General features: G+C 46.1%; 1 protein-coding gene across 3 annotated transcripts in view; it reads right to left on the bottom strand.

Annotated features, from left to right (window-relative positions):
* The window catches only part of LOC110522717 (unconventional myosin-IXAb), a 270,164-nt gene that overhangs the window by 189,696 nt on the left and 58,908 nt on the right, over window positions 1-21,560 (bottom strand). For all 3 annotated transcript variants that reach the window (XR_016495073.1, XM_090231067.1, XM_090231068.1), the window contains exon 2: window positions 16,881-17,867. Coding sequence is in view for 2 of the 3 variants with exons in the window: in XM_090231067.1 (XP_090087193.1) it covers window positions 16,881-17,786 (906 nt within the window). In the remaining variant the exon portion in view is untranslated. The remainder of the gene's footprint in view (window positions 1-16,880; window positions 17,868-21,560) is intronic.

The raw sequence follows: 21,560 nt of genomic DNA, 5'->3' as shown, positions 1-21,560 counted from the left end.
AAATCTAGCTGGGCTTATCTGATCTGAAAAACCTGGAAACATGTTCTAGTTCAGACAGTGTGCCATGGTGTCAACTAAGACCCCTTTCTCTACATTTCCCTCTCGTTGTCTCTCCCTCCCTCCCTATCTTTATCCCTCCCTCCCTCCGTCCCTCTCTTTATCCCTCCCTCCCGTTATCTCTCCCTCCCTCCCTCTCCCTCTCTTTATATCTCCCTCCCTCCCGTTATCTCTCCCTCCCTCCCGTTATCCCTCCCTCCCTCCCGTTATCTCTCCCTCCCTCCCGTTATCTCTCCCTCCCTCCCTCTCCCTCTCTTTATATCTCCCTCCCTCCCGTTATCTCTCCCTCCCTCCCGTTATCCCTCCCTCCCTCCCGTTATCTCTCCCTCCCTCCCGTTATCCCTCCCTCCCTCCCGTTATCCCTCCCTCCCTCCCGTTATCTCTCCCTCCCTCCCTTTATCCCTCCCTCCCGTTATCTCTCCCTCCCTCCCTCCCTCTCCCTCTCTTATCCCTCCCTCCCGTTATCCCTCCCACCCTCCCTCCCTCCCGTTATCTCTCCTTCCCTCCCGTTATCCCTCCCGTTATCTCTCCCTCCCTCCCGTTATCCCTCCCTCCCGTTATCCATCCCTTTATCCCTCCCTCCCATTATCGCTCCCTCCTTCCCTCCCTCTCCCTCTCTTTATCCCTCCCTCACTCCCTTTATCTCTCCCTCCCTCTCCATCTCTCCCTCCCTCCCTCCCTCTCCCTCTCTTTATCTCTCCCTCCCTAACCCATCTGTATCTCTCCCTCCCTAACCCATCTGTATCTCTCCCTCCCTAACCCATCTGTATCTCTCCCTCCCTAACCCATCTGTATCTCTCCCTCCCTCCCTCTCCATCTCACCCTCCCTCCCTCTCCATCTCTCCCTCCCTCCCTCTCCATCTCTCCCTCCCTCCCTCTCCATCTCTCCCTCCCTCCCTCTCCATCTCTCCCTCCCTAACCCATCTGTATCTCGCCCTCCCTAACCCATATGTATCTCTCCCTCCCTCCTTCTCCATCTCTCCCTCCCCCCCTCTCCATCTCTCCCTCCCTAACCCATCTGTATCTCTCCCTCCCTCCCTCTCCATCTCTCCCTCCCTCTCCCTCCCTCTCCATCTCTCCCTCCCTCCCTCTCCATCTCTCCCTCCCTCCCTCTCCATCTCTCCCTCCCTCCCTCTCCATCTCTCCCTCCCTAACCCATCTGTATCTCTCCCTCCCTAACCCATCTGTATCTCTCCCTCCCTAACCCATCTGTATCTCTCCCTCCCTCTCCATCTGTATCTCTCCCTCCCTCTCCATCTGTATCTCTCCCTCCCTCCCTCTCCATCTGTATCTCTCCCTCCCTCCCTCTCCATCTCTCCCTTCTATCTCTCCCTCCCTCCCTCTCCATCTCTCCCTCCCTAACCCATCTGTATCTCCCCCCCTCCCTCTCCCATCTTTATCTCTCCATCCCTCCCTCTTTACATTTCCCTCTCTTTTATCTCCCTTTCTCCCTCCCACTCTCTCTTTAGCGCTCTCTAACTCTTTTCAGCATTTCTTCCCTTGAGTATCGTGGCCCGCGCCATAACATACCGGCTCTTCGAGTCAGGCGTGGCACAACACGGTCCAGCAGACACCATTCTGGATCAATCATGTCAGTGTGACAGCCCTGTTCGTTCTTCTCAAGGCGTGGCACTACTGCACTAATTTCTCATTTTCGGTGACGGCACACTGTTTCTAGTAGAAATCATAACTACAGTCAAACACAGCTCCGGCATTTACTTTAATCTATACTGCAGTTAGTATTCAGACCCCTTGAGGCACAAAGGAAGGAAGGAAGCTGTATTTGTTTCTGGATTCCAGTAAAACTGCTGGGTGACCATGACAACGAGCTATGGGTGTGTTGGGACTGGCCTATCACAGATTAAGCAGCTTTGTTGGAGCCTGACAGGTGGTCCCTTCAAAAGGTCACATAATGCTACACGCTCATTCTGAGCAGCAGAAACAAGAGACTTCTACAGACCTTACAATATGTTTAACTCAGATTTAAAACAAATTACCCTTCCCTTTTGAAAAATAAAAGAGTGTTTTACAATTGCACCAAAAGACAACTTTGATTGATGATAGCTAGCTAGGCTAACTGGATAAAGTATTAGCTTGATTGATGATAGCTAGCTAGGCTAACTGGATAAAGTATTAGCTTGATTGATGATAGCTAGCTAGGCTAACTGGATAAAGTATTAGCTTGATTGATGATAGCTAGCTAGGCTAACTGGATAAAGTTTGTGAGGTCACCGCTGCAGAGTGCAGATCCAATTCGCTAAGTCATTCCCAGATGGAACTGTCGTCCAATTAAAAGGCCTAATAGCTTTAATCTCATCTGAATATGATTGGCCGGTCACCAAGTTAGCAGGCCCAGATTAAATCAATCCCATTTTGCCAATCAATCAATTCCCTGCACTGGGCCATTTCATTCTAGCTGTGTACGTGTGGGTGTGGTGCATTTACCAAGTCTGTGGCACGTGGACATAAAGTTTGACTTACTTAGGTAACAGAGCCCAAGCCTGACTTTCACTGCACTGAACACTGAAATGAACACGCATAGGTAACTCTATACTAGGGATGGGGGGGTGGGGGGGGGCGGGGTGGATACAGCAGAGTATCGCAAAATTAATTCTGATAATATTATATTGATTATATGACTCCAAGTATCGATTCCCTTTATTTTGCTATGTAGTTAACGTAGCGCTAGTCGGCTATACCTGAGCCAAAACTCCAGGATTTCTATAGGTTGGCCTCAATCTTCTTTTTAAACGTTAAGCCAACATGTTTTCAGCTCCTTTTACTTACAAGGCTGATCAAAACTAGTTTTCTCATATGACTCTTTTGTCTCTCTGCAGCAGACATATAATGTGAGCAAATATGTTTGGAATATCGAATTGCAATAAAAATCGGTAGAACGTATCGTATCGGCACCTTAAGCATCATGATAATAGCGTATAGTGAGATCCCTGTCAATTCCAAGCCCGACTAAAACACCACCTCTTTGAAGAGATGAGATCTTACTGAACTCCCACACCGAGCAAGCAGTTCTCTCACATGAATAACTACACATCAACGCAACAGCGACCGTTGGAGAAGTCGACTGTGATAACACATTTGTTTCATTCTTGCCGGTTGCACAACATACACGCCTGAGTCTGATAAGAACCGTATACTCGGTAGAATTACAAAACAAAGATGATTGTGTACAGTACAGCCGAATAAGAGATTACATATCTTCAGTGATAACCCACCCCCTCAAAAAATATGAGCCGTGTTTTGTTGACACAACAAATGGATAAGTGTCCAGAAATCAGACTTCAACCATCTTGTAGAAGAGCAACGAGACCGAGAGGACGGCTAAGGGAGACAACGATGCAGTATTGAATAAACATTGTCCAGTCTATTTCCTGTCGAAGCTATGCTAACGTAACAATTGTTAGTACACTATCTGCTACGTTACATGTATACTGTACGTTTTCCCGAGAGGGACAAAAGGGGAATGTTACAAAGAGAGAGAGAGAGGCGGGATGAGTATAATCCAAGGGACAGACGTTGGACTCCCGTTGGAGAGCGTGTGATGTGCTAGGGATATGGCTAACGGAGAGATGTGCTAACAAGAACACATGAGAACGGAGGTAAATGATTAGCCAAAACCAGGCTAACGCTAGCACTCACAGAGACAGCCTGTTTTGCTTTGTCCAATCTTATGAAATGGGGAGCACTTAGCTATCCTAGATGGGAGGGGTTGAGGGTAGCAGAAGGCTGGGACCAAAAAACTAACTAAAGATAACTAATGTAAAATACACTGTGTCTGTAAAAATGTATATAGTATGTATAAACAGGAAGTAGAAGCCTAAGTATTGTTGTTCATTATTTTACTCCAATTATGGGAGAGGTGGTGAAAAATAATGAAGAAGAAGAAGAAGGAACTTATATTTAAAAAAAAAAAAAATATATATATATATATATATATATATATATATATATATATATATATATATATATATGGGGGATTGGAATTCATGCAGACAATTACATTGATAGACGCCACAATCTACAATATTAAAGCTGATTATGAAACCATGTGGACTGTATGTTCACCAACAATAGCTGGCAACAAAGAAGGAAACATGATCATTCACTGACCAAGCACCAAGCACTCCCTAGCGCACCCGAGGTAATAGGGTCAATAAAACCCCTCTTGTCCTCTGTAAGAACTCTGTACTGTAGGAGAGATTTGATATGTCTTATTCTAAGAGATTTGGGATTTATTTTATTTTTTAAAGTCAGCAGATGCTTAAAAGTGCTTTACAGAAACCCAGCCTAAAACACCAAATAACAAGCAATGCAGAAAAATGTAGGCTAGAAATGCAGGAACCTAGGAAGAAACCTAGAGAGGAACCAGGCTCTGAGGTGTTTCCACAGCAGTCTGCAGCGATACGCCATTCCATCTGGTTTGTGCAAAGTGGGACCATCATGTGTTTTTCCAACAGGATAATGACCCAAAACACACCTCCAGGCTGTGTAAGGGCTATTTGACCAAGAAGGAGAGTGACGAATTGCTGAATTAGATGACAATCACCCAACCTCAACCCAATTAAGATGGCTTTGGGATGAGTTGGACCGCAGAGTGAAGGAAAAGCAGCCAACAAGTGCTCAGCGTATGTGGGAACTCCTTCAAGACTGTTGGAAAAGCATTCCAGGTGAAGCTGGTTGAGAGAATGCCAAGAGTGTGCAAAGCTGTCATCAAGGCAAAGGGTGGCTACATTGAAGAATCTTAAATATAAAATATATTTTGATTTGTTTAACACTTCTTTGGTTACTACATGATTCCATATGTGTTATTTCTTAGTTCTAATGTCTTCACTATTATTCTACAATGTAGAAAATAGTAAAAATAAAGAAAAACCCTGGAAATTAGTAGGTGTGTCCAAACTTTACTGGTACTGTGTGTATATACATATATATATTTCTGTTCCATTTAGCCTGGAAACCGAAGTAGCGGGCATACCCACTGATCAGATAAAGAAGAGTAATCTGGCCTCAGCCTAAGATGAAGTTGACCCACAGTACACTGTAATAGAATGTGAAGTGGGGGGGGGGGGCACACACTGCTCTGCAGGACAGGGGGAGGGAGAGAGCCAGAGCCAGAGAGTGAGAGAGAGTGATGGAGGTGAGGAGAGATAAATATGAAGGAGAGAAAATGAGGAGAGAGAGAGAGAGAGAGAGAGAGAGAGGATAGAGAGAGAGAGAGAGAGAGAGGATAGAGAGAAAGAGAGAGAGAGAGGATAGAGAGAAAGAGAGAGAGAGAGGATAGAGAGAAAGAGAGAGAGAGAGAGAGAGAGAGAGAGAGAGAGAGAGAGGATAGAGAGAGAGAGAGAGAGAGGATAGAGAGAGGATAGAGAGAGGATAGAGAGAGGGGGGGAGGATAGAGAGAGAGAGGGGGGAGAGGATAGAGAGAGAGATGGGGAGAGGATAGAAGTGTATGTGTGGATAGGTTCATTTAAAAATATATATATATTTAACTAGGTACGTCAGTTAAGAACAAAATCTTATTTACAATGAGGGCCTAGGAACAGTGGGTTTAACTGCCTTGTTCAGGGGCAAAACGACAGATTTACACCTCGTCAGCTCGGGGATTCGATCTAGCAACCTTTCGGTTACTGGCCCCAACGCTCTAACCACTAGGCTTCCTGTTGCCTCATGTGCACGTTCAATGTAAAGAGTAGTATATGAACACCCTTAACAAGCACCACCAGGAAGTAGTTAGCATCAGCAGCACAAGCCTCAGCTGACAGAAAACTCTCCAAAAAAACTCCAACATACAACCAACGACACTGGGCGATAAGCAATCTCACAGTGCAAACAATTAATATTATCCCAGGGCACTCCAACATCAGCAGCTAGTTATACATTAACTAGACCCGTCAGAGGAGCATTCGACTAAGGCAAACAGGCCTGTAATTGGCATGACTATAATGGAGGCCGGACAGAAGAGTCACTCTAGTAGTTGTAAATCGGTGACCTTTTTTTACCCCAAACTGCTTTCCACTCTGATCCAGCTCAGTGGGGCAAAGAATGTCAAGCCTCAAGGTTATATTTGTAACCTTTATCTAGGCAAGTCAGTTAGGAACAAATTCTTATTTACACGATGATAGCCAAGGAACAGTGGGTTAACTGTCTTGTTTTCGGGCAGAACCACAGATTTTTTTTACCTTATCAGCTCGGAGATTCGATCTAGCAACTGTTCAGTTACTGGCCCAACGCTTTAACCACTAGGTCACCTGCTACCCCAAGTTTCCCATGGGTATTCACAGTCAGCCCCTGATACCTCCTAGAGTAGGGTGAAGTTGCCCCCTGAGTTAGGATTGGGGGAGGGGAAGCTGATCCTAGATCATGGGTAACTAGGGCTGGGCGGTAGACCGTATTTCACTATGTACCGGTATTGATGGACCGTTTTGTGTTTTTACTTAAACTTTTATAACGGTATTTCAACGTTTGGTTTGTTAAATGTGATACACCACTCTGGCGTGTTTAAATGTCTGTTTTTATACTTTACTCCGTTTACTACCGGAGTAGTCCCACTCTGTCTTCTCTTGCATGCCTCTTCCCCAAGACCTGCCCCCTGTCACCATGCCGTTCACTCCGTCTCCATGGTCACAGGCAACAAGATGTTGGTGATCACTTTACTTCTTAATATAAATACACTAGTGTTCTATAGTGACACTATTAGTTTGTGTTTCTTACATCTGCAAACAGCTAGTTTTGTCTTTTCTTAGCAATTTGTGGCTAAAATAAATCACGTTGGCCCGCTAATGCTAATCGCTAGTTAGCTGACTAGCTACATGTACAAAGAGTCTTAGCCAACGTAGCAGCCTGATAGCAGTGCTGGTGTAGGTAGGCCTAGATCAGCAAGGTGTTTGTACCTTTATTTATTGTACCTGTATTTGTATTTTTTGGTCGGATTGAACGCTGTAAAACAAATCAGAATGAAGAAAGCCCCACTTATAATTTATCTGCATACCCTAAGGTCATAGAAAACATAAAATACCGTCATAAATGTGAAGAAAAATGGTACTATGATATTTTGGCCATATGGCCTAGCCCTAGAGGAAAACCCGGAGCGATACATTCTCCAATCCATACGGTTGCTGTCTATCAAAGGGAGAGCTGGATGTTCAGCTGGTTAACGGGACCAATTGAATGTCATTACTACCGACTACTTTATTCAAGGCTTGTTATCTTCTACCTAGAAAACAGGAAGTTGTTATATTTTACCTATAAAAAGGGAAGTTGTCGTCGTCTACCTATAAAACAGGAAGTTGTCATCTTCTACCTATAGAACAGGAAGTTGTCGACTTCCACCTATAGAACAGGAAGTTGTCATCGTCTACCTATAGAACAGGAAGTTGTCGACTTCTACCTATAGAACAAGAAGTTGTCATCGTCTACCTATAGAACAAGAAGTTGTCATCGTCTACCTATAGAACAGGAAGTTGTCATAGTCTACCTATAGAACAGGAAGTTGTTATCGTCTACCTATAGAACAGGAAGTAGGCCTAGAAGACCAATTGGCTAGAAGAGCACACAGTCAGGTTAACTGTTATTGAGTTATTCCTTTTTTACAGTACTTTAATTGTAAGGAATGTGGTTTCTTCTAAAAGAGAGATCAAATCAACTTAATGATTTGTTCACTAATGTATTGCTCTTCCTGCTCAGTTTTACAGTCTAATATGGCTCAATGAGTCTGCTTGTTCTATTGACAGAGATGCTATCATCAGAGAGATAGTGGACATGCTTGCTCTGAGACAGATACAAGGTCCTGGTGTTGCTCCCTTTCCCTTCCCCCTCTTCCTCCACACAGAAGCTCAGCAGTTCAGTTCCCACCTGTCAGCAAGGTGATTGATGAACAAACATGTTTACAATTATCCTTACTCTTATCAAAACAGGTTTTTAGATAAAAGAGCAGCCACATTGGCATTGAGAGCCTGAGAGGTGTTCAGATTCACCTATGTCAAATATCTACTGGTTCGCACGAGGTCAGTGACGTATTACTCGCCTCGAGGATGCTAACAGCGGGAAATAAGCCTTAGACAACAACAGTTATGCACTAACAAGATCCATCACAAGGTTCCCAGACATTTTAAAACTGTACGTTTTTGTCTATTCTCTTTCAACAGAAGATCTCCGGGAAGATTGGACCCAAATAAGGTCTTGTAAAAACAGATTTATGATTTCCTGTATCCCCTATCCCCAACTTACCATATACAGTGGGACAAAAAAGTATTTAGTCAGCCACCAATTGTGCAAGTTCTCCCACTTAAAAAGATGAGATAGTCCTGTAATTTTCATCATAGGTACACTTCAACTATGACAGACAAAATGAGAAGAAAAAAATCCAGAAAATCACATTGTAGGATTTTTAATGAATTTATTTGCAAATTATTGCACAATTGGTGGCTGACTAAATACTTTTTTGCCCCACTGTATAGGCCTGCTTAACTGCATTAGGTCCACATGTCATTTACATGGTGAGAGAGTGCACATTTTACCATGACCTCAGCGTATGCGCAGCAGTGTTGGTGTGTCGTGACTCATGGCAGACAAAATGGCCACTGAAAAACAAACCCTCTGGGCTGAAAACTCGACAGAGGTCCCCATCGCAGCCAATCAAATAAACAGTCACAAGCACTGAGAAGCCGTCACAACTCAGACACACAGTACCAGTCAAAAGTTTGGACACATCTACTCATTCAAGGGTTTTTCTTTATTTTGACTGTTTTCTACATTGTAGAATAATAGTGAAGACATCAAAACTATGAAATAACACATGGAATCATGTAGTAAACAAGAAAGTGTTCAACAAATCAAAATATATTTTACATTTGAGATTCTTCAAAGTAGCTACCCTTTGCCTTGATGACAGCTTTGCACACTCTTGGCATTCTCTCAACCAGCTTCATGAGGTAGTCACCTGGAATGCATTTCAATTAACAGGTGTGCCTTGTTAAAAGTTAATTTGTGGAATTTCTTTCCCTCTTAATGTGTTTGAGCCAATCAGTTGTGTTGTGAGGTAAGGTAAGGTAAGGTTGGTGTACAGAAGATAGCACTATTTGGTAAAAGACCAAGTCCATATTATGGCAAGAACAGCTCAAATAAGCAAAGAGAAACAACAGTCGATCATTACTTTAACCTCTCTGGGATATGTGGACCTGGCCAAAAGCCGGTGAAAATGCAGAGCACCAAATTCTAATAAATTACTAGAAAAATATAACTTTCAAGAAATCACACATGTAAGATACCAAATTAAAGCTACACTTGTTGTGAATCCAGCCAACATGTCAGATTTCAAAAAGGCTTTTCGGCGAAAGCAAACAATGCTATTATCTGAGGATAGCACCTCCGTAAACAAAGAAAGAGAAGCATATTTCAATCCTGCAGGCGAGACACAAAAATAATATAATTCATGCCTTACCTTTGACGAGCTTCTTTTGTTGGCACTCCGATATGTCCCATAAACATCACAAATGGTCCTTTTGTTCGATTACTTCCGTCGATATATATCCAAAATGTCCATTTATTTGGTGCGTTTGATCCAGAAAAACACTGGTTCCAACTTGCGCAACGTGACTACAAAATATCTCAAAAGTTACCGGTAAACTTTGCCAAAACATTTTAAACTACTTTTGTAATACAACTTTAGGTATTTTTTAACGTAAATAATCAATCAAATTTAAGAAGGGATGATCTGTGTTCAATACAGGAGGGAAACAAACGCGCCTCTATCTAACAGTACACTACAAGTGACCCTCGTTTTGAACTACTTCTTCATTTCACAAAGGAAAAACCTCAACCAATTTCTAAAGACTGGTGACATCCAGTGGAAGCAGTAGGTACTGCAAGAAGGTCCCTTAGAAATCTGGATTCCCTCAACAAAAAAAATATATGAATAGTTTGTCCTTCTAAATAAGTTATGTTATACTCACAGACATGATTCAAACAGTTTTAGAAACTTCAGTGTGTTTTCTATGCAAATCTATCTTCTGGGTATGAGTAGCAGGCAGTTGAATTTGGGCATGCATTTCATCCGGACGTGAAAATACTGCCCCGTCACCAAGAATTTAAGGCATGAATGTCAGTCAATGCAGAAAATTTCAAGAACTTTGAATGTTTCTTCAAGTGCAGTCGCAAAAACCATCAAGAACTATGATGAAACTGGCTCTCATGAGGACCGCCACAGGAAAGGAAGACCTTGAGTTACCTCTGCTGCAGATAAGTTCATTAGAGTTACCAGCCTCAGAAATTGCAGCCCAAATAAATGCTTCAGAGTTCAAGTAACAGACACATCTCCTATATCAACTGTTCAGAAGAGACTGCGTGAAATCTGGCATTCATGGTTGAATTGCTGCAAAGAAACCACTACTAAAGGACACCAACAAGAAGAAGAGACTTGCTTGGGCCAAGAAACAAGAGCAAATTACATTATACCGGTGGAAATCTATCCTTTGGTCTGATGAGTCCAAATTTGAGATTTTTGGTTCCAACTGCTGTGGAACCAAAAGTGAGATGTGAGACGCAGAGTGAACGGATGATCTTCACATGTGTGGTTCCCACCGTGAAGCATGGAGGAGGAGGTGTGATGGTGCTTTGCTGGTGACACTGTCTTTGATTTATTTTGAATTCAAGGCACACTTAACCAGCATCGCTACCACAGCATTCTGCAGAGATATGCCATCCCATCTGCTTTGCGCTTAGTGGGACTATCATTTGCTTTTCAACACGACATTGACCCAGCAGGCTGTGTAAGGGCTACTTGACCAAGAAGGAGAGTGATGGAGTGCTGCATCAGAAGACCTGGCTTCCATAATCACTCAACCTCAACCCAATTGAGATAGATTGGGATGAGTTGGACCACAGATTGAAGGAAAAGCAGCCAACAAGTGCTCAGAAGCTGGTTGAGAGAATGCCAATAGTGTGCAAAGCTGTCATTAAGGCAAAGGGTGGCTACTTTTTTGGCTACACTTTTTTGGTTACAACATGATTCCTTCCGTATGTGTTATTTCATAGTTCTGATGTCTTCACTATTGTTCTACAATGTAGAAAATAGTACAAATAAAGAAAAACCATTGAATGAGTAGGTGTGTCCAAACTTTGACTGGTACTGTATGTAAAATGAGTTTGCCCTTTAGTAGTCATTGGCCTTTTCATACATCCAAATCAAAACGCTAATCCTAAATCCATAATTGACTCTGAATCCCATCTGTATTAGGCAATGGTGCATTAAGGTTTTCAAACACTATAAAATGTCCAAGCACAGATCCTAGGTCAATAATATACGCGTCAACTCATATGTTGCAATAGCAGATAAATATAGGTTCTGCCATGTCGAGACGACCCAATCTGGAATACAAAACATGACTACAATCCACAGTGACATGCTTCGTCTCATGCTTAATATACATACTGCTGCTAGTGAAACAACCTATTTACAGGGCTTTCATAATGCACTTCCTCTTTGTAACCATGACATATCATCTCTCCCCCCCCCCCCCCCCCCACTTCCCTATGCCTCACAGTCAGCAAGCTGCCAATCATTTGTCTCATTTACAGTTACTTCAAGTCTCAAGGAGGTGTCCCTGCATGAGGGCAAGGATGGGGTAAAGAGGGATGAGACAGTGATTTCATCATAGCCTTAATTACAATTATCATGCTAGCATGGGGCTGAGCTGGTAACTGCAAGTTTACTATCCTTACATATCCTATCCTTACATACAGTGCCTTGCGAAAGTATTCGGCCCCCTTGAACTTTGCGACCTTTTGCCACATTTCAGGCTTCAAACATAAAGATATAAAACTGTATTTTTTTGTGAAGAATCAACAACGAGTGGAACACAATCATGAAGTGGAACGACATTTATTGGATATTTCAAACTTTTTTAACAAATCAAAAACTGAAAAATTGGGCGTGCAAAATTATTCAGCCCCCTTAAGTTAATACTTTGTAGCGCCACCTTTTGCTGCGATTACAGCTGTAAGTCGCTTGGGGTATGTCTCTATCAGTTTTGCACATCGAGAGACTGAATTTTTTTCCCATTCCTCCTTGCAAAACAGCTCGAGCTCAGTGAGGTTGGATGGAGAGCATTTGTGAACAGCAGTTTTCAGTTCTTTCCACAAATTCTCAATTGGATTCAGGTCTGGACTTTGACTTGGCCATTCTAACACCTGGATATGTTTATTTTTGAACCATTCCATTGTAGATTTTGCTTTATGTTTTGGATCATTGTCTTGGTGGAAGACAAATCTCTGTCCCAGTCTCAGGTCTTTTGCAGACTACATCAGGTTTTCTTCCAGAATGGTCCTGTATTTGGCTCCATCCATCTTCCCATCAATTTTAACCATCTTCCCTGTCCCTGCTGAAGAAAAGCAGGAACAAACCATGATGCTGCCACCACCATGTTTGACAGTGGGGATGGTGTGTTCAGCTGTGTTGCTTTTACGCCAAACATAACGTTTTGCATTGTTGCCAAAAAGTTCAATTTTGGTTTCATCTGACCAGAGCACCTTCTTCCACATGTTTGGTGTGTCTCCCAGGTGGCTTGTGGCAAACTTTAAACGACACTTTTTATGGATATCTTTAAGAAATGGCTTTCTTCTTGCCACTCTTCCATAAAGGCCAGATTTGTGCAATATACGACTGATTGTTGTCCTATGGACAGAGTCTCCCACCTCAGCTGTAGATCTCTGCAGTTCATCCAGAGTGATCATGGGCCTCTTGGCTGCATCTCTGATCAGTCTTCTCCTTGTATGAGCTGAAAGTTTAGAGGGACGGCCAGGTCTTGGTAGATTTGCAGTGGTCTGATACTCCTTCCATTTCAATATTATCGCTTGCACAGTGCTCCTTGGGATGTTTAAAGCTTGGGAAATCTTTTTGTATCCAAATCCGGCTTTAAACTTCTTCACAACAGTATCTCGGACCTGCCTGGTGTGTTCCTTGTTCTTCATGATGCTCTCTGCACTTTTAACGGACCTCTGAGACTATCACAGTGCAGGTGCATTTATACGGAGAGTTGATTACACACAGGTGGATTGTATTTATCATCATTAGTCATTTAGGTCAACATTGGATCATTCAGAGATCCTCACTGAACTTCTGGAGAGAGTTTGCTGCACTGAAAGTAAAGGGGCTGAATAATTTTGCACGCCCAATTTTTCAGTTTTTGAATTGTTAAAAAAGTTAGAAATATCCAATAAATGTCGTTCCACTTCATGATTGTGTCCCACTTGTTGTTGATTCTTCACAAAAAAATACAGTTTTATATCTTTATGTTTGAAGCCTGAAATGTGGCAAAAGGTTGCAAAGTTCAAGGGGGCCGAATACTTTCGCAAGGCACTGTATCCTTACTATCCTTACATATACTATCCTTACATATTGTCACGCCCTGGTCGAAGTATTTTGTGTTTATCTTCATGTATTGTGGTGTGTTTTGTCTTGGGGTTTTGGTGTGTATGTATGGGGATTGTAGCTAGTGGGGTGATCTAGCAAAGTCTATGGCTGTCTGGAGTGGTTCTCAATCAGAGGCAGGTGTTTATCGTTGTCTCTGATTGGGAACCATATTTAGGCAGCCATATTCTTTGAGTTTGTCGTGGGTGATTGTCCTTAGTGTCCTTGTTCCTGTCTTTGTTAGTTTACACAAGTATAGGCTGTTTTGGTTTTCGTTTCATTCATTACGTTCTTTTGTTTTGTAGTGTTTGTATTAATTCATGTTTACGTTTGTTCATTAAACATGGATCGCAATCTATGCGCTGCATTTTGGTCCGATCCTTGTTCCACCTCTTCGTCAGAGGAGGAGATAGAAGAAAGCCGTTACAGAATCACCCACCACCAAAGGACCAAGCAGCGTGTCAACAGGCAGGAGCAGCCCAAAGAGGAGATGCGCAATAAGGATTTCTGGACATGGGAGGAAATCCTCGACGGGAGAGGACCCTGGGCTAAACCAGGGGTGTGTAGCCGCCCAAAGGTGCAGCAGGAGAAGAGGCAACAGGAGCAGCCCAAAGAGGAGGACAGTATGGACGGTCGACCCAGGGAGAGTGCCGGAGCCCGCCTGGGATTCGATGGAGCAGTGCACGGAAGGTTATCGGAGAATGGAGTTGGCAAAGCAAGCACGGCGGCGCGGACGGAAGCCCGAGAGTCAGCCCCAAAAATGTATTGGGGGGGGGGGCTAACAGGGAGTATGGCTACGCCAGATAGGAGACCTGCGCAAACTCCCTGTGCTTACCGGGGGGCTAGAGAAACCGGGCAGGCACCGTGTTATGCTGTGGTGCGCACGGTGTCTCCAGTGCGGGTCCATAGCCCGGTGCGGTACATTCCAGCTCCGCATATCGGCCGGGCTAGAGTGCGCATCGAGCCAAGTGCCATGAAGCCGGCTCTACGCATCTGGTCTCCAGTGCGTCTCCTTGGGCCGGTTTACATGGCACCAGCCTTGCGCTCGGTATCTCCGGTTCGCCTGCATAGCCCAGTGCGGGCTATTCCACCTCGCCGCACTGGCAGGGCGATCGTGAGCATTCAACCAGGTAAGGTTGGGCAGGCTCGGTGCTCAAGAGCTCCAGTGCGCCTGCACGGTCCGGTCTACCCAGTACCACCTCCACACCCCAGCCCTCCGGTAGCAGCTCCCCGCACCAGGCTTCCTGTGCGTGTCCTCGGCCCAGTACCACCAGTGCCAGCACCACGCATCAGGCCTACAGTGCATGTCGCCTGTTCAGCGCTGCCAGAGCCTTCCTCCTCTTCAGCGCTGCCAGAGTCTCCCGCCTGTTTAGCGCTGCCAGAGCCTTCCGCCTCTACTGCGCTGCTGGAGTCTCCCGCCTGTTCAGCGCAGCCAGAGCCTTTCTCCTCTCCTGGGCTGCCGGAGTCTCCCGCCTGTTCAGCGCAGCCAGAGCTGTCAGTCTGCATGGAGCAGCCAGAGCTGTCAGTCTGCATGGAGCAGCCAGAGCTGTCAGTCTGCATGGAGCAGTCAGAGCTGTCAGTCTGCATGGAGCAGCCAGAGCTGTCAGTCTGCATGGAGCAGCCAGAGCTGTCAGTCTGCATGAAGCAGCCCGAACTGCCAGTCTGCAATTAGCTGCCAGTCTGCACGGAGCTGCCAGTCTGCAAGGAGCTGCCAGTCTGCAAGGAGCTGCCAGTCTGCAAGGAGCTGCCAGTCTGTAAGGAGCTGCCAGTCTGCAAGGAGCTGCCAGTCTGCACGGAGCCGCCAGAGCTGCCAGTCTGTAAGAAGCCGCCAGAGCTGTCAGCCTACATGGAGCAGCCAGAGCCGCCAGTCAGCGTGGAGCAGCCAGATCTTTCAGTCTGCCAGGATCCGCCAGTCAGCCAGACTCTTCCAGATCTGCCAGTCAGCCAGACTCTTCCAGATCTGCCAGTCAGCCAGACTCTTCCAGATCTGCCAGTCAGCCAGACTCTTCCAGATCTGCCAGTCAGCCAGACTCTTCCAGACCTGCCAGTCAACCAGACTCGTCCAGATCTGTCAGTCAACCAGACTCGTCCAGATCTGCCAGTCAACCAGACTCGTCCAGATCTGCCAGTCAACCAGACTCTTCCAGATCTGCCAGTCAACCAGACTCTTCCAGATCTGCCAGTCAACCAGACTCTTCCAGATCTGCCAGTCAACCAGACTCTTCCAGATCTGCCAGTCAACCAGACTCTTCCAGATCCGCCAGTCAACCAGACTCTTCCAGATCCGCCAGTCAGCCGGGATCTGCCAGAACTGCCAGTCGGCCAGGATCTGCCAGTCAGCCAGGATCTGCCAGTCAGCCAGGATCTGCTGAAACCACCAGCCAGCCAGGATCTGGTAGATCTATCTACCTGCCTGAGCTTCCTCTCACTCCTGAGCTTTCTCTCACTCCTGAGCTTTCTCTCACTCCTGAGCTTTCTCTCACTCCCGAGCTTTCTCTCACTCCCGAGCTTCCCCTCAGTCCCGAGCTGTCCTTCAGTCCCGATCTGCTCCTCAGTCCAGTGGGGTTCTGGGTGAGGACTACTAGGCCATGGTCGGCGGCGAGGGTGGACTATCCAGGGACGCGGGGAGAGGGGACTAAGACATTGACTGAGTGGGGTCCACGTCCCACGCCGGAGCCGCCACCATGGACAGACGCCCACCCGGACACTCCCTATTGTTTTGAGGTGCGTTCGGGAGTCCGCACCTTAGGGGGGGGGGGGGTTCTGTCACGCCCTGGTCGAAGTATTTTGTGTTTATCTTCATGTATTGTGGTGTGTTTTGTCTTGGGGTTTTGGTGTGTATGTATTGGGATTGTAGCTAGTGGGGTGATCTAGCAAAGTCTATGGCTGTCTGGAGTGGTTCTCAATCAGAGGCAGGTGTTTATCGTTGTCTCTGATTGGGAACCATATTTAGGCAGCCATATTCTTTGAGTTTGTCGTGGGTGATTGTCCTTAGTGTCCTTGTTCCTGTCTTTGTTAGTTTACACAAGTATAGGCTGTTTTTGTTTCGTTCATTACGTTCTTTTGTTTTGTAGTGTTTGTATTAATTCATGTTTACGTTTGTTCATTAAACATGGATCGCAATCTACACGCTGCATTTTGGTCCGATCCTTGTTCCACCTCTTCGTCAGAGGAGGAGATAGAAGAAAGCCGTTACACATTTACTATCCTTACATATACTATCCTTACATGCAGCATCTCTACTTGTCTTTCTAGGTTAATACAGTCAGCTGGCATGACCTAGATTTCACAACACATCGATCACATTCATTCTTGTGTATACTGAGTTGCAGTCTCCCACACACACACACACACACACATTATCCCCCCCACGACCGTCAACAAACCAATCACAACCTACCTCTAACACAGGCCCCGCCCCCAGGATGATCTGCTCCACCCCACTGGCGAATCCCTTCTGGCTGAGGGCGGTCAGGTGATGAATCAGGAAGTTGGTGCTCTGGGTCTTTCCTGAGCCGCTCTCTCCAGAGATGACGATGCACTGGTTCCTCCGTCGCTGCAGCATGGCGTGGTAAGCCACATCCGCCACGGCGTAGATGTGCGGCTCCAGGTCTCCCAGAGCGTGGTTGTCGTACATCTTGACGTACTTAGGGTTGTAGATGGGTAGGAACTGGAAGGGGTTGATGACGATGAGGATGGAGCCGACGTAGGTGTAGATCTTCTCCTGCCGGAAGCGCGAGCGGAGGCTCTCCAGCAGGGCGTGCTCCGTCAGCTCAGGGAGAGCGCACAGGTCGGCCGGGTGCTCGCCCCCTGCGGGCTGGGGCAGAAAACCCCGTTCCACCATGCGGCGGCGCTCCTCGGTCACGCGCAGCCACATCTGGAGACTGCCTCCATAATGGATGGAGCCGTCCAGGTTCTTCTCTCTGAGAAGGAAACGGTAGTCCTCCCCACTGCCCAGGCCACAGCGATTCTCTAGGGCGTTGCGGGGCCACAGCATCATCCGCTGGACTGGGCAGTCACTGGGGTTGAGGATCCACTCCTCCCCGCCGAACTCCTTCACCTCGGCTAGCACGTAGCATTTGGTACGGTCCAGGCTCAGACACTCCAGCAGGCGCTCAATGGCCTCGGCAGCAGTGGTGCTCTTGCGGGCGCCCACGGGGCAGTAGATGGTGCCCTCGGCCAGGGCGCCCGGGTAGACGCGCAGGGTGAACTCCTGGTCTTCCAGGCGCCGCCGCATGCTGCCGCTGGCCGTGTTAGCCGCCAAATTGTCGCTAGCATAGACGCAGCTGCCATCTTGAAGACTCATCGTGGAGAAGCAGGTCCCATCAGCACTGGCTGATGCTGGGAGTTGTTCTCTGGACCGGGGGACTGACTCAGGACATTCCAGCTGAGAACATAATTAAAATAGAGAGAGTTTAGAGGAGGCAGGCAACACAATGACATCATACACGATCATGGACACAATGACATCATACACAGTCAGGGACACAATGACATCATATACGGTCAAGGACACTATGGCTTCATACAGTATTGATGAACAACATGAGGGAAGAGGAGGTTCCATGAGGGAAGAGGATGTTTCACGAGGGAAGTGATGGTTCCACGAGGGAAGAGGAGGTTCCACGAGGGAAGAGGAGGTTCCATGAGGGAAGAGGAGGTTCCATGAGGGAAGAGGAGGTTCCATGAGGGAAGAGGAGGTCCATTGAGGGAAGAGGAGGTTCCATGAGAGAAGTGATGGTTCCATAAGGGAAGAGGAGGTTCCATGAGGGAAGAGGACGTTCCATGAGGGAAGTGATGGTTCCATAAGGGAAGAGGAGGTTCCATGAGGGAAGAGGAGATCCAGACAGCAAAATATGTCTGTTCTAAATCATGTGACAGTGACACATGACATGTTGTGTGTCAGTCAAAATAACTAGTATCTTGTTTTTGAAAAAGTCACAAAACAGATAGCAAAACAGATAGTAAAACTTAGACTGAGTGTCTTCATCTCCATCACATCAACGTCAGTAAGACCAAGAAGCTGACCGTGGGCTACACAGATATAGACTCAAACAACTAGAAAAAACTAACAGAAAGAGCAGGAATTGGGCTAGAAAGAGTTTATACTAACAGTGCTAAAGGCTAATGTGTTCATGCTAATAGCTAGTAGCAGCCATGTTACACCCAGGAACAGAAATGACAGGCGTCAGACAGACAGAACAAACAGCACAAAGGTTAACAGCTTAATGCTAAAGATATTATCCTGAAAAAGCAACAATTACGATACAGTGTGCAGAGTGTTTCCAGGAAGTATAATGGCTATGTATAGGTTAGGGTTACAGGTGTAGGTTTTCATTCAGTTTAGAGAAATTGGGTTGTCATTGGTGCATGGATATAGTCCTCAGGGGAGAGAGATCGGATCTGCTTTTCTTAAGAGTGGATGTCATAAGTACTAATCCTCTGACACCCACACTTGACAGCAATACAGGCCTAGAGCCAAAAGCACCACTGTGTTTTTAGGATTGGTGTCCCCTCCCCCTCCCCCTCTCTCCTCTCTTTCTCTCTGAGTTTGCCCTGCTTGCTCTTGCAGTTGGCAGCAGGCCAGCTGCTCTCCCAGGTGTCTGTCTGTCTGCCTGTCTGTCTGTCTGTCGTGCTGTCGGTGGTGCTGTCTGTCTGTCTGTCTGTCTGTCTGATCTAAGATGTGCTGCTGTGAATGATCTGGGGCGGTCTGTGTCTGCAGCATCACAAGTCACCTCTTATCACACACAGAAGGAGAGACAGAAAGGGAAAGTGAAATTAATAGAGACAGCAAGAGAGAGGGAGATATCAAGGGAGGGGGAGATGAATAGAGACAGCGAGAGAGAGGGAGAGATCAAGGGAGAGAGAGATGAATAGAGACAGCAAGAGAGAGGGAGATAAAGGGAGATGGATATTAATAGAGACAGCAAGAGAGAGAGAGAGATCAAGGGAGAGGGAGATGAATAGACAGCAAGAGAGAGAGAGAGAGAGAGAGAGATCAAGGGAGAGGGAGATGAATAGAGACAGCAAGAGAGAGAGAGAGATCAAGGGAGAGAGAGATGAATAGAGACAGCAAGAGAGAGAGATCAAGGGAGAGGGAGATGAATAGAGACAGCAAGAGAGAGGGATAGATCGAGAGAGAGAGAGAGAGAGAGAGAGAGAGAGAGAGAGAGAGAGATCAAGGGAGAGGGAGATGAATAGAGACAGCAAGAGAGAGAGATCAAGGGATAGGGAGATGAATAGAGACAGCAAGAGGGAGAGGGAGATGAATAGAGACAGCAAGAGAGAGGGAGAGATCAAGGGAGAGAGAGATGAATAGAGACAGCAAGAGGGAGAGAGAGAGAGAGATAAAGGGAGAGAGAGATGAAGAGACAGCAAGAGAGGGAGATCAAGGGAGAGGGAGATGAATAGAGAGAGCAAGAGAGAGAGAGAGATCAAGGGAGAGGGGTATGAATAGAGACAGCAAGAGAGGGAGATCAAGGGAGAGAGAGATGAACAGAGACAGCGAGAGAGAGAGAGAGAGAGAGAGAGAGAGAAAGAGAGAGATCAAGGGAGAGAGAGAAGAATAGCGACAGCAAGAGGGAGAGGGAGATGAATAGAGACAGCAAGAGAGAGAAATGAATAGAGACAGCAAGAGAGAGAGAGAGAGAGAGAAAGAGAAAGAGAGATCAAGGGAGAGGGAGATGAATAGAGACAGCAAGAGAGAGAGAAATGAATAGAGACAGCAAGAGAGAGAGAAATGAATAGAGACAGCAAGAGAGAGAGAGAGAGAGAGAGAGAGATGAATAGGGAGAGAGAGAGATGAATAGAGACAGCAAGAGGGAGAGAGAGATGAATAGAGACAGCAAGAGGGAGAAGGAGATGAATAGAGACAGCAAGAGGGAGAGAGAGATGAATAGAGACAGCAAGAAAGAGAGAGATGAATAGAGACAGCAAGAGGGAGAGGGAGATGAATAGAGACAGCAAGAGAGAGAGAGAGAGAGAGATGAATAGAGACAGCAAGAGAGAGATAAATGAATAGAGACAGCAAGAGAGAGAGAGAGAGAGAGAGATGAATAGGGAGAGAGAGAGATGAATAGAGACAGCAAGAGGGAGAGAGAGATGAATAGAGACAGCAAGAGGGAGAGGGAGATGAATAGAGACAGCAAGAGGGAGAGAGAGATGAATAGAGACAGCAAGAAAGAGAGAGATGAATAGAGACAGCAAGAGGGAGAGAGAGATGAATAGAGACAGCAAGAGGGAGAGAGAGATGAATAGAGACAGCAAGAGAGAGAGAGAGATGAATAGAGACAGCAAGAGAGAGAGAGATGAATAGGGAGAGAGAGATGAATAGAGACAGCAAGAGGGAGAGAGAGAGAGAGATCAAGGAAGAGAGAGATGAAGAGACAGCAAGAGAGGGAGATCAAGGGAGAGGGAGATGAATAGAGACAGCAAGAGAGTGATAAAGGGAGAGGGAGATGAATAGAGACAGCAAGAGAGGGAGATAAAGGGAGAGAGAGATGAATAGAGACAGCAAGAGAGGGAGATAAGGGGAGAGGGAGATGCATAGAGACAGCAAGAGAGGGAGATAAGGGGAGAGGGAGATGCATAGAGACAGCAAGAGAGGGAGATAAGGGGAGAGGGAGATGCATAGAGACAGCAAGAGAGAGAGAGAGATGAATAGAGACAGCAAGAGAGAGAGAGAGATGAATAGAGACAGCAAGAGAGAGAGAGATGAATAGGGAGAGAGAGATGAATAGAGACAGCAAGAGGGAGAGAGAGAGAGAGAGAGAGATCAAGGAAGAGAGAGATGAAGAGACAGCAAGAGAGGGAGATCAAGGGAGAGGGAGATGAATAGAGACAGCAAGAGAGAGATAAAGGGAGAGGTAGATGAATAGAGAAATCAAGAGAGGGAGATAAAGGGAGAGAGAGATGAATAGAGACAGCAAGAGAGGGAGATAAGGGGAGAGGGAGATGCATAGAGACAGCAAGAGAGGGAGATAAGGGGAGAGGGAGATGCATAGAGACAGCAAGAGAGAGGGAGAGATCAAGGGGGAGAGAGATGACTAGAGACAGCAAGAGAGAGGGAGAGATCAGTATG

This window comes from Oncorhynchus mykiss, chromosome 4 (assembly GCF_057628025.1).
Source record: "Oncorhynchus mykiss isolate SJ-2025 chromosome 4, ASM5762802v1, whole genome shotgun sequence".
Lineage (NCBI taxonomy): Eukaryota > Metazoa > Chordata > Actinopteri > Salmoniformes > Salmonidae > Oncorhynchus > Oncorhynchus mykiss.
This window is presented reverse-complemented; position numbering and strand designations above follow the sequence as displayed.